This window comes from Lytechinus pictus, chromosome 3 (assembly GCF_037042905.1).
Source record: "Lytechinus pictus isolate F3 Inbred chromosome 3, Lp3.0, whole genome shotgun sequence".
In the NCBI taxonomy this organism is placed as follows: Eukaryota; Metazoa; Echinodermata; class Echinoidea; order Temnopleuroida; family Toxopneustidae; genus Lytechinus; species Lytechinus pictus.
Window position 1 is genome coordinate 62,433,389 of NC_087247.1, and position 14,645 is coordinate 62,448,033.

At 34.3% G+C, this 14,645-nt stretch overlaps 1 protein-coding gene across 1 annotated transcript in view; it reads right to left on the bottom strand.

Moving 5' to 3' along the window:
- The window catches only part of LOC129256843 (fibrillin-3-like), a 98,003-nt gene extending 85,387 nt beyond the window's left edge, over nt 1–12,616 (bottom strand). The window contains exons 1-2 of the mRNA XM_064097530.1: nt 12,312–12,616; nt 4,417–4,603 (exon numbers count right to left, since the gene is read on the bottom strand). Coding sequence (XP_063953600.1) covers nt 4,417–4,463 — 47 coding nt within the window. The 5' untranslated portion in view covers nt 4,464–4,603; nt 12,312–12,616. The remainder of the gene's footprint in view (nt 1–4,416; nt 4,604–12,311) is intronic.
- Between the last annotated feature and the right edge of the window lie 2,029 nt (nt 12,617–14,645).

Genomic DNA, 14,645 nt, shown 5'->3' on the forward strand with positions numbered 1-14,645 from the left:
GTTGACTCAATTCAATAAAGAAAAATCAAACAAGAATAATGCTGAAAGTTTCATCAAATTTGATCTAAAATAAGAAAATTATGATATTTCAAAGTTTCGCTTATTTTTCACATAGCAGTTATATGCACAATTCAGTGATATGCAAATGAGAGAGTCGATGATGTCCCTCACTCACTATTTTTTTTTATTGTTCGAATTAAAGAATATTTCAATTTTTACTGATTTTATAGTAAGGACCAACTTGACTGACTCATAAAATGTTGAAACAATGGCAATTCCACATGTTCAGGGAGGAAGAAAAATTTGTTTCACAGGAGAAAGAGGAGAAAATTAGAATATTTCACATTTTATATCATAAAATACAAGTAGGTGAGTGATGTCATCAGTTTCCTTCATTTGCATACAGACTGAGATGTGCATATAACTGTTATGTGAAATTAAGCGAAATTTCAAAATGTCATAACTTTCTTATTTTACATCTGATTTTGATGAAATTTTCAGTGTGATGCTTGTTGGGTTTTCTTTTTTTATTCAAATCAACTTTTTGTTGGGGTGGACTTGTCCTTTAGAATACCTATAAACAATACGGTTCCTCATTAACTTTAGAATTTGCAACACACACATTTTCGCCATTAACCTTGAGGGTACTAGTATATTACGTGAATGATTATGTTTGCTTTGCAAAAAAATCATGGAACAATTATAAACTAGATCATATACAGAAGCTTAATGTACAGTAAATCCATTGTTTCCGATTCAATTTAGAATGATTAAAAGATATCAAACTTATTCAGAAATCAGACTTAACATTTTGGAATCTAACCAGTAGTATCACTCAATCTCATAGGATGAAATCAGATATTGTCACAGAGGCTGTAATCTGAATTTGTAACAAAATATGATACTCTTGAAATCTGATTCATGAAATGTGTTTGTAGTAAATATGAGAAACATTTGGAGAGTTTGGAGAGATAAGACAGCATCATGATAAAATCAGAAAAAGAAAAAAAAAAGTAAATTCCACAAGCACCATTTTATATTCTCTTATGGAGGCGATTACTATTACAGTTTCTATACCACAACCAACAATGCCAGAAAAGGTTTATTTATGAATGAAATGGGTATAGATTTCACACAGTTCTTAGATATGTTTGAATTTCCTTTGTTGATGATTCATTCATTCTCATTGAGGAAAGCAAGATTTGTTGACACATAATATTCAGCATTTGGGCATTTGGAGAGCTGTGAATCAAATGAAGGGCTCAACCTATAATACACATATTAGAACTTTTAATACTGAATTCTGCTATTCCAATAGGTGTATCTGTAGTCCATTTACATTATTTCTCTTTCTATAGTGGCTCACATAGTAGAAATCTGGCTTGTAATTACACTACTATTTCATTACAAAAGAATGGGGCAAAAAAAATTTATGGACTCATATACTCATTATTTAGAAAATTTTATACAGAGACCATAACAAATTATGGTATGTGTTTGCAGATATATATATGCCATATTTTGCAATAACAGATTTTGCTTCAAGAATCACAAGTCTGAAAGTGAATTCTCAATTAATTAATCATTTTTCTAATCTGCAAAATATTTAGTAGACTTAGCTTTTTAAGGAGTTTTTGACAGAACAGATGCATTTGGCTTAAAAGAATGCCAAGGTTCCATATGACAATCGTGAATAGAAAACAATGACCAGTTGATTTCATTCAAATGTTTGACCCGCCCCTTTTTTAATAATAGATTTAAACCCTTGAATCAATTCACTGTTAATACAAATAATTAATTGTATCTCTAAATGTTTAACTCTGAAAAAAAAAACCTTGAGTCACAAAATCTTTACTAGATTAATTACTCCATTGTTTTCATAGAATATAATGGAAACTAAGTAATTAAAAGTTCACACCCTAATATAAATTACTAAAATTTACTACATGGGACTACTGCCAGAGATTATCCTGAAGTATCTGGAGGCCTAATAGATTATTAAATAAAGGACTATAAAGCAATTAAACAGTTTATGGATCACACTTTATTTTAATGAAATTATGCAATCTAACGATCTTGCCAAAATATCAATATTTCAATACTATCCAGAACAGATATGAAATATTGATACATATCAGTATTAATGACAAGAAATTAACCCATTGTCAATTCCACACAATCTTTTGATAGCATACATATCCAAACAGGTGATAATCAATACTGAAGAAATCACTTTTAAGAAGATGATATTTGTGGTGCAAGTTTCTATCATCCCAGGAGGTCGTTTCATAAAGCTGTTCGTAAGTTAAGAGCGACTTTAAGAACGACTGGTGAACCCTTCTTACGCGTTAAACCATCGCCAATTCAATATGCCATTTACCACAAGAAAGGATCACCAGTCGTTCTTAAAGTCGTTCTTAACTTACGAACAGCTTTATGAAATACCCACCCGGGGTATGCTGTCTGCTCTGTCAGAAGCTGGCTGGATTAGGAAGATGGAAAATGAGCTTCCGGTTGTGAGCAGTTAAAGACCTCTATAGACAAGATAGGCAAAGGTGACATTTGTTTTGACTGGTTCATTTCAAAGCCTCATCTCAATCTATCTGACATCATAATGGAAAAAGATCATCCCTCTTGATGTCTCAAGAGAGTGATTTATACCACTGGGAGTAGATCCTCTTTCCCACTTCCATTTTGTATTGTACTCAAGGGGCATAGGTAACAAGAGTTTTGAGTATAGACATAATGGCAAAACAGGAGTAACTCATCACTGATATCAGGTAAATGAATTTTCATTGATGCAAGCAAAACTGCAGCTTTTGATTGAGTCTTATGATCAATATGAAGAGTTGATCATAAAAATTCATTTATATACACTTGTAAAGTTCTGGTAAACTATTCAACAATTTGGAACCTCAGCTAGCTGCCCCTCTTTTTTATAAAACAACTCTCGGAATATATAAATGTATTGTCTTCACAAGAATGCTGTCTGTAATGTGACCAGTGTGGTGAGGCCAGATAATACACCCAAACTTTGTCAAAGTAGTATGGATCTTTCAAATAATACTATTCAAAGCATCCTGAATATGAAAATCTAAAAAGAAAGAACTAATAAAAATTTCAAATGACATTATTTGTACTTGTAGGACCATAAAGAATGGAGATTTTAAGGTGGTATTATTAAACCCAAAACTTGATATTTTAGTAATCTCAACTCAGTTCGATACCATGCACCTGCTGAGAGAGATCACCCTTCCTGAAGTCAGGTGACTTCACCTCAAAACAACAAAACAAATCTAAAGCTGTGGTTTAGAGCTCCAGACAAGAGCTGGTCTGACAAAAAGCTTCTTTTCATGGAAACAGACTGACAGTGAACATGAAGTAAGTAAAAAAGTTTCAAAAGGGAATGTCCATTCTACAAGTGTTGAGTGAACTGACATTGATTTACTGTAGCTTTACCAAAGATTTATAATTTAATCTACCAGTGATTGACAATTAAATCTTGAATAGCTCTGAATAAAAACAAGCTCAAAGCATAATCCATAACCATATGGAATGCATTAGACCTGCAAGTTGATAACTGGTAGAAAAATATAAACACTGGGTATGTACATTAGTAGGCCTATAAACCATTTTTTTTACTGAAGTATTTAATTGCATCACCACAGTTCTCAAGGCTCCAAACTTCTATGCTTTTCACATTGCATTTCCTTAACCCCATACTATCCTTAACCCCCCCCCCCCGACTATCCTTAACCCCATACTATCTTTTTTTTAAATTCACACTGTCTTTCTTAACCCGATACCATCTGCTTAGCCGGGGTTAACGCCTTAACCCCGGACTATCCCACAGCTCATGAATATTGATAATTTGACCATACAGAGCGTGATTAACATGCAATTTCGACTTCTGTGTTGGCTATTGCTTAGCCCCACTTTTCCTTAGCCCAGTTTCGTTTCACACTGCATCTCTTAGCACCGCACTTGCGGTGCTAGCACCACAATAAGCCGGCTAACCCTGCTTTTTTGCAAGGCCAGATAGTACCGTACTATTTACCGTGCTAGCCCACTTTGCTAAAACGTAGTGTGAAAACAAAGTGGGCTAAGCTTAACCCCAGGAAATTGGTGGGGCTAAGGCCCCCCCTTAAGGAAAAAAAGTACAGTGTGAAAAGCATATTAATGTTCAACTTAAATAAGCCTGATTTCCAATTTCAAGGAAAAGTCAATAAAAGTACCAACACTCCTTACATGTTATCTTGCTTTAACTTTTCCATACAAAATGAGAGAAGTAATTTCTATATTGTAATTTGAATACTCGATATTAAAGGTAATTTCTGATAGGGCAAGAAGCCTGGAGATTAAAACATTCAAGATGAATATGCATGATTTTTTTAAAAAGATATGTTGTATACTTACAAAAAAATAAACCATATTTGGCTAAGCTTGCCCTGACAGTTTGCCATGTTCCCAATCAAGCATGTGATCTGATTCAGGCTGGAAAGTAAGTGAATATTCCTGTAGACTTGAAAGAAATGAGTCCTTGATGGGAGCGAAGAGAGATCAAAGGTTCCCCTCTATCCCCTTACTTGATCGGATCTATCACCTGTAACAGGAGAGAAAAAAATATATTCAGATTGATTATCTTTCAAGAAAAAATATAGAGGAATATTATAAGATTAAAAAAAGTGCACAATCAGATGCAATGCACAAGGAAATGAATTTGGAAGATTGAATTTTGATGATAGATATATGTTCTTCCTGGCAAAACACCAAAAGGAAAAAAGTAGAGGTGAAGTGTGTAAACAAAAATGTATGCAGTATCTGTACTTTATATAAATTAGACCATCCCATCAATGGAGCAAATATACTAATGACAAATGAATGGGAAAGACGGAATGGACAATGCAAATGGTTGCATGATCACACATAGACAAGTGTCATTTCTGTCTTTCTTGTCAGCTTTTCTTGACACTAGACTTCTATTTTTCACAGATCTACACGACTCTCCAAACCTTGCACTCCAAACTCTTGTAAACTACTTGTTCTTTATTTAGAATTATTCACTGATTGTTCTTTAGAGAGAGAATTGCGGTGCTTTCTACTCATACCTGTACTAATCTATACCAGGTGTGAGATAGAGGTGATATCAACCCCTGCCTGCCTGTCAGGTAATACATCATGTGATGCTGATATTAGCAAGGTTCACATGACAATTTCCTAAAACTAAGTTTAGCTAAATTCATCAGTTTAAAAATCAAATTCTTTGAAAGAGTCTGTATTTATAAAAACTTTATGATCTTGAAGTTATGGTGGCTCTGAAGCAAGGTTGATCACACAAATGACACACGACTTCAGTCGTGAAGTTCGAGATTTTTGTTGCAAAATTGCAATAATAATTTGTTTAGTTCACGATTTTCGTTGCAAACTTTGCAAAATTATTAGTGAAGTTTACACTGAAAATCACGAACGCTGCAACTAACAATTGAAAAGAAAATTGCGAACTTCACTAATGAAGTTGTGTGAGATGGATCATACTTCAGAGCTACCATAAGAAGTCACCTTATTAGTTTGACTGCAGTACACAGTTAGGGAATCACTACGCTCAAAGTTTATATGATTAAGAGCCCTGGAGATTTAAATTTGAGGGGAATTTGTAGACTATTTCCTAAATCTCAGCTTCCCTTACTGCTGTGTTATGTACAGAGGTATTTTCTGGTACAATGGTGAAAGAGAATGCAGAAAATTCAGAAACAACCCCTGATTAGATTTCAAAAGAACACACAGGACCATGTAGACAACAATAATTTCAGAAATTTAATTTTACCTGAATTTGTAAATATAAATAATTTTACAGTTAAATTCTTCTGATGGCTAAATTTTTGTCCTATCTTACATCTGAACTTAAACATATGTAGGTGCAATATGAACAGAGCTAAATAACTAGTGTTCAGAGTGGATGTTCAGAGGAACTTTCTTAATTGAAAGACATCAGTAATTTTACCCCTCTTCAAAATCAATGCCTTTACCTAGGTGTGAAAAGGCTTCTCAAATATACATAACAGCTCAAGAACAAAAGTGGCTTCAAAGAGGATAAACTATTGCTGTACACCCTTCTGAACCCTAAATATCTGAATATAAATATAATACCATGCTGCCATTCCAAAATGGAGAAAATACTATTGTGTTCAATACAAACTTATTTGGAAAGGACAGAAGAAGGAAAGTAGCCCTCATAAAGTAAATAAGCAGGACATTTCAATTGTTTTCTAGCAAAAAGTACAAAGGAGGAACACTTCAAATGATGATAAAATATCAAATGAGGGGGGGGGGGTGAGAGGCTGATATAGGTCACAAAAGTTATCCAACTGAATCCAGTAGATGTCTGATAACAGTGAATAACACATCTTGAGACTTTGTTGTGCTGCCTAGGGTGACAGTTAGGAAAGGTAAAGGGGGATTTATCGTTCGTGATAAAACAAATGTAATTTATTGATTTCTGACAGTCACTGCAAACTTCTCCTGTTTGTTTAAAAGTTTGAGTCACTTTTCCCAAGCTTGGGACTATTTTTTGTAGGAGGAGAAGTATGTTTGAAGCAAATATCTAGGTTTGTTATGTGGTTGGTATAAGGAGGTGGATATATCAATAATAATACAAGGGAGTGCAAGAGCTTCTAACTACAGAATGAAAGCTCACACAGATCATGAAAATAAACTTGTACTTCAATAAAATTACATGTACCTGTAACTACATTGAAAATAGACCAGTTTAACTTTCATCATGAATGAACTCCCATTAATGTCAACACTTCAAGGCTGTACAGAATGTCTTAAAATAAGATCATCTTTCATTTGAATAAAAAATGTTAAATTATTCATTAACTATACAAAATCATACAGCAGGAAATTTCACATACACTTGAAATTTATCAATGGAACACAAAACAAAGTTGGAGCAAAAACAAACTTAATAATCCACTATTGGGCAAAATAGCTGCTAACAATAAAAAAAAAAAGTCAACTGCAATCCAGAAAGAAAAATGATTTACTGCTACCACATCAATAACAAAGTTTTTCCAAAGATAAGGATTAAAATATTTGAGACAAAATTCCAAACAAACAAACAATTAAGAGGTATTTCACAGTCCTTGTTATTGATACTAATAACCCTGATTTAATCTCCATGGTGTTTTAAGCTTCGATAGGATAAAGTGAAAAAGTTTGTTTTCTATGGTTTCTCAATCTAGCTTTAGCAATATGCCTATATAAATAGAGAATGAATGAAAGTTATTCCACTACCAGTCAAGCAAAGAGCCATAAAATTCAGAGACAAAACTGTTTATGTACTCAACTAAGCATTTAATGAAGATGTTACATAGATCATAGATCTATTTATTTCTCTGTATTTACAGTTAGTCTTTCTATTCAGAGCAAACTAAATGGGTGTGTTTGTGCATTGAGTATAATGTAAAATACACTTTCACCATAGGGCCTATACAATTATATCTTCAAACTTGTAATTACTTTGAACCTCATGCAACTGAAGTGCATGAGTCAACCAAACCATCAGCAGTTTCCACTGTACTTGCTAGACTTTACATACCTATAGCAGTATGATCTTAGTGATGTTTGAATAAACTTTAAGTGAATAACACAAATATTTAATCAACAAGATACATATTTTAAAAAAAATGTAAGCGTAAATCTTACTTTGTCTAATAAAATCAAACTGTCCGAAAGGCAGCTATATGAGAATAACTATTAATATATTTTTTGGGGAAAAAAATGGTCTAAAATATCTCATCTGCCCTAAATCCCTCTCTGGTTATCATAACCCAGTAATAACCCCAACGCTTCTGTGATACTGTTAAATGTCCTTTTGCCATCCTGGATTTGTTATGATGTTCTGCAAGCAACCATTCACTCTCTTGCTAAAGCTACTAAAATGAAATCACACAGACTTAGATCAAGTGATAGTTGGTTTATCCCCTCACATATTAATGGATCAGTTTTCACTATTTCTAAGGCTCAAAGCTATCAATCTCAGTTTAACCCCTTTCATCTACCCTGTGAAGTAGCCGGTGTATCAAAGTACCAAGTAATCCTTGATGTGAAAGAGGGGGACAAAATAATGAATAAATTCAAAATCTCGTTCCTGAATGGTAGCAAATCTGTTATATGATACAGGACTTTGGCAGTCACCATAGTAGCTGAATACCTTTGTGCTCAAGATATCAGCATAGTAGCTCCATGATATCAGTATATCAGGTAGCTAGGATAATACAAGAATTGTACTTCACCTTTTAAAATTTCTTCCTTCTAAATCTGGGGGCGAATATCTTGATTACTATCGGTGGTGATATTTCTTTTGAGCACCTAATCCTGGCCTAAGGTTGCTTTAGCTTCAAGCAAGCGAATCAAAGAATCAGAGAATCAGGTGAATCAATGAAAAAAAAACAAAATTGAGTCATGATCTAGCACAATATCATTTCATATGAATGAAGATTGTGGTGTGGGATTGGTACCACCTTAAAAAAGGAAAAGCAGAAAAAAACCTTTTAAGTTTAAAATCTGTTGAATAAGTTGGATGAGGACATGATTTCAGCACTACCACTGATGTCAGAAGCAGGGGGCATGATTTCAGGATTTCTTGGATACTCCACCTTTTTTTTAAGAAGTGCATTAGAATACATTTTCATAATACATTAGGCATAATTTGCATTCATTATCTTTGAATAAGTCCATATCATTTAGCCTTTGTTATCACTTTAGTTATGAAGTATTGAATAAATGTATCAAGGTCATATACCAGTTAACATGGAAAGGTAATTTGGTACTTACCTCATGGGAGTGAGGGTATTTTGAGTTCATTAAATTTCCTTTCTTAATCTGAATACATAAACATGTAAACATGTTTACATATTCACACAAACAACCTGCAGTTATTAGGCCTAAACATTTTTTAAATGGCTAAATGAATCATTGTAGGGGGGTGAAACTACTCAAATTACTAAACACGCATTAAAAAAAAGGGTTATATAGACATCCTAAACATGCCAGGCTTATATTGCCTCTTGACCTGATACAACCTACCCTTTCTATGGGTATACCATATAAACAACAATATAATCGAGTGCCCCCACTCTTTGACCCCGTTCTCATAACGCCCTAAAACTAGTTTACTGGAAACTGTGTAATGAGTATGGTCGAAGCGATCGTCCAAACCAGTTCCAAAAATCATCTCGCGACGTAGATTTCAAGATCGCTTTGAAAAACAGGGTCTACGGAATGGGATTGCGGTACAGTAGGTATGGAGCACGCTAGCACTGTGCATATATGTGGGCGATAGCGCTATGCATATATATTGGTGATAGTGGTGCATGGAACTGCTAGCGGAGAAGTTGTGAAGCCGTGCATGCAGCTCTCGCATGTGGTGCTCGTGCTCGTTTGGCAGGGCAAGGGAATTTAAATGTTTTGTAAAGGGGGTCTTGCGAGCGGGGCGGCTTCAGAACGGAACTTTTATCCTTCGAGTACCTAGAGAACTGAAAATTAGGTCTGAAAAAGGGGGTTATCAAAGCGGCACGTCCCTGTACCACCAATATATGTGAGTGCCCCCCCCCCATGTCACCCCCATTGACAGCGTTCCCATATGAACAAGACCACTTTACATGAAGTGGTTTTGAAAACCACTTTCGGCTGATCAAATGGGAACACTAGCAAAGCGATCTTCCAAACTGGTTTCCTGAACCGATTTCCAGTAAACTAGTCTTAAGAGAGTATAATGAGATCCGTGTCTTTATTACTGAGCCTAATATTGTAATGTTTAATACCACAATGTCAGAATTGGTCAAATGTCGTGCATAAATAGAAAGCATGATTACTCTTTGCAGCAAGAAAAGAAAGAAAGAAAATAAAAGGATATTTAACATCAGATTCATAAATCTATTTTCATGTTTTTCAATATTTCAGAAATCTATGACTGTCTCATGGATGGCCTCCTAACTATATAATCTGCACCAAACAAAAACACAGATGACCTTAGGATAAGGACATCCTTCACAATCATGAATCCAAACTGAAATGACAATTGAGTGTCAAATATTCACATCCAGGCCTCTAGATAACTCAGACAATGCTGTTCATATTTGTATCTACACCCTAGGACCACCTTTATGGGCTGCATGGGATCAGTACTTGGAGAGTGTTGAAAGTTTCAAATTTTAAAGTACTCTCTAGGTTAACTGACAGAATCTGGAGAATTTCTATATCTAGATGTAAACCTGTATATGCAGTGCCATCTTGGTCCAATTGCTTCAGAGTAATTTTGTGGATGCACTCATGATGAGAAAACCAGAGTATAGAGGAAATGTTGGAGACAGGAGCAATGATCTACAGAGCCCTTGTCCCTATTATTTTCCCAGAAGTCTGGCAAAATTGGAACAGGGTCCAGTCCACTAGTCTCCTCATCATTCCATCTTTAACAATGTCTACAAATAAAGTTCACTTTCACTTACTATATCACATGTATTTCCATTCCTCCCTTTCCCTTCTTTTAATAATGTTTATTTATCTGTCTCTTTAGTTCTAGAATTTATTTCAATAAATGGCAGTTGCTCTCACTGGATAATTAAGTCAATTGTTTAGGGAGGCCTACAGACAGGACACAGAGATCACATTGTAAGTTTGTAGAACAAGATTATGGGTGAAGTGATTCAAATACAGCTAAATGCTGCACAATGAAAATCAATGATTGTGCATCATTTCAAGCAATCTTCACAAAAATATAATTAAATTCCCCTTTGAATGTCAATGTACAAACTCTGTATAGTGGGTAGAAAATTTCTCAATATGTATTGATAATTGGGAACTGTCCACTGACTAATCTCCAAATCCCTTTTACTAGTTATCTAGTCAGAGTAAATTAGTAGTACTTATGTTTGTCCACCAACCCATATTAATCTTGTATAACTTAATAAATTGTAGCATACAGTACTTCTATCAATAAATCCTCAACTTGACCACAAGGATAGACTATCTGACAAATCATTGCAGTGAACTTCAGCCCTTTGTCAAAAACTGTAAAAAGTGTAACAATTGTCAAAAGTAGAAATCTGACTGGAATAAAATTGAAACCCTGGTTCAGGATAAATTGGCAATACTCCTTCTATATTTCTTAAAGTTAATGGAGACGTTTCTTTATCTTGCAGCATCAAGTGAAAGTTGAATGACACCAAAGAACTTCCTGTCCTATCCATGGCAGACTGATAACTAAACTTTTTACCTTGTAAGCCTTAATATATTCATATTTGTTATCAATAGCCATGAAGGTCTAAACAAAGTACATTGTCCTTGCATGATGGTACAATCACAGACAAGGTACAATTCAGAATGTTTGATGTGGATATGAAAAGAAACTCCAAGAGTTAGTGTATTCATTTCAGTTTTTTTCAATTGGTCTAATGCAAATTCGTCCAGTTATCAACTTGTCATAGATGACATGGTCAGAGACGAACTGGTAATTAGACGAAGTGATTACTGGACCAAATGGTTATTGGACCATATGATGAGTGGACGAGTTGGTAATAGACTAATTGGCATTTAAACTTTATTTCTTCTTGCTGGATTTCCAATTTTCCAAATTATTTAATAATGCGACTTTCTGATTTCATCTTTACCTTTTCTTCAAGAAATTCTATTGCCTCCTCTCCCTATTTCCAAAGCCTCAGAAGATATCTGGTTAGATGTCAAACTAAAAATCAAATACTGTTTTTGATCTTGACATGTGATTTACAAGCAAGAAAGATTTAATTGCTTTGCATCAGTTCACATTCCGTAAACTGTCTGGGCTGAAGCATGAGACAATGTCATCGTTAGCCTTGTTATTGAATGCAGTCACCTCATATTCCATACATGGCTCTTTAACATCAGTGAATCGTGAAATTGTTCAAAATGAAAAAAATCGTAAACAAACTCCACTTTAGATTTAACCTTCAAGAGATACCTCTTAGGATCAAAATGACAAACACCCTGATGCTCAAATTTTCTTATCAAGGTTTATATACCTTGGAAACAAACAACAAATTTTGACAGGTTTAATCACAATTTTCAAAAAATCTTTATAACAAAGCACAATATTCCTAAATAACACAAACCTTCATTTCATAAGCACACAGGAAATTGTCAAAAGTGATTGACCCAGATAGACACCATACAACTATAATTGGTCTAAGGTCACTGATTAATGTTAACTTAACGTCCTTCTCATTCTTTCTATTGTGACATTACAATCTACTGAGATCACAACAAAGACTCACCTTTCCTTCAAATGTAGAACAGAGATGTTTTTAATCCTTCAACATCCAGTCAAAAGTAAATTCTAATCCTGAATATGATGAGGAAACAAACAAGATATGGAACCAGTCACAGGCTTTCCTTAAATTTGATTCACTTAAAAACCAGATATATTCTTGATAAGACAAATAAAAGTCAGGAGAAAGAGATAGAGATGAGCTTCCTAATGATCCAAAACTTTCTACAGTCCTGGAAGGAAACCGGTCTTTTAAAAGTTGGCAAGCAGAGTGCCCCTCTGATCGCTGCAAGTAACAATCCCTGAATGATTGGATTAGCTCAGTGTTTACCAGCAAGGAGACATCATCAGTGCATGAAGGACTACAAAACTGTGTGTGCGCGCATACTCAGCATGGCTGATTTTGTTATGACCTCCTATGTATACAACCATGATACAAGTCTCTTCCTTTAAATCAGAATCCAGTAGGCCTAGTAATACTATTACTAGGCCTACTGGATTATAGCAATCAGATCATTTCAATGCTTTTCATGTTCGTTCATTTACTAAATATAAATTTCAATAATACTTTCCTAACCTTTTTTTTCATATAGACAAATTACGGTAAGGAGTAAGGGAAAGTGCAGTATTTTGTCCAATATACTTCTAAATCATATGTAACAGTACTGAAAAAAAAATACCCAAACACTCAAATATTTTATGGAATATATATTCACTTAATAGCTTAGATTTCTCTTCCAAATACCCTACCCCCATAAAAAGTTCCAGTTATTCACACTGAAGTCAGAAAGCCGTTCAGTTCTGACTGTAGGTCTGATAAATGTAATAACAATAGTGCATATAATTTGATTGCACACACACACACACTGTACTGAGTTGTGTATGCTACCACCATTCATACACTTGGTTGGCTATTACATCAATGTAACCAACCAATCAAAAGCTGCACTCTCTGTGGTTTGATAAAAGTTTAACCCCTTCTGACCAATGAGATCTCTTCTTCCACTACACTGACCAAACAATGAGTCTGCATGATGATATGGCTTCATGGCAAAATTAGGAACTTACAGCATAGCATGTATAGTTATTGAAAAGGGGCTATAACTAAGCACAAACAAATTGATTTTTTCAGTTAATGGTCATTACTGTCAGTGAGTGATTAGAGCAACAATAAAGTTTACTACAGGGCATAAGTTTTTTCCTGCCAGACATAAACAGGGGAAAGTCCTAAGTTCTATTTTTCTCAAGATGGTTGATGAAGTATAATAGTAGTTTTGATTAGCTGGTTACCTATGTATTCCTAGTAACAAACAAAAATGTAATCAAATAACAATTTTCTAATTGAAGCTGTGTCAATTGTATTTCTAACTGGGCAACAGGATGGAAGGGACAGAATAACAAATACAAGTGATCTACAAAGTACTGATGATCTTATGAGCTATTTATAAACAAAATATATCAAATTATCCAGTTGGTGTATATTTTTAAATACAATTTCACCCCCAGAAAAAAAAATTCATTGAACAAAGTATAAATCTGAACATCAAATACTGAACATTTATAAGCATAGCAAGATCAGTCCTGGTGTTTCATCAATATTTGTCTGTCCATAACAGAAAGCTTTGAATAAATTTGAGTTTGCTGATTGGCTAAGAAGTACTGGCCTATGACTGTTACTATGGAAACTGTCAGATTGACAATTTGATGCTGGTCCCCATGTCATGGTTCATAAGTGCCAAAGTGGGACTTCCGTGGCAACACACAGATTAAAAACATAAAGGTCTCAATACAGCTATAAAAAAATATGTCTATACCATCCAAATATCTTTGTTAAAATACAAATAAATAATACAGCTGTATGTAATTCCAGGGAGACAGGACTTCAATAGATAGATGCTGCAATTAAATTATATGGGAAAAGAGCTGTTTTAAAGTAATTATCTTGAAAGAATATAGCTCTTTTGATCTTTCTTATGATCATTATTAATGATATCATTACTCTCATATTTTCACTAATTATTATCATTATAATCACAATTAATATCATGATTACATTACTAACCATAACCATTATCATATCCTTATCATTATTATAGTTACATTATACTTATAGTTACATTATGATTAATGATAACAATAATGCTCTGCTTCTATACATGTATTGTGCAGTTATATAGTGTTGTAACACCTGTGAGTGCTTAAAAAATTCCCAGTCATTGGATTCTCGCTTGCCTGAACACAATGTACGTACTTCATTCCCTGGGAAGCATTTCAACAAGAGTTCCAAGACTCAAAGCTAGGCATACCACATGGGATTTCGCAACCTACCAGGTTCCCAGGT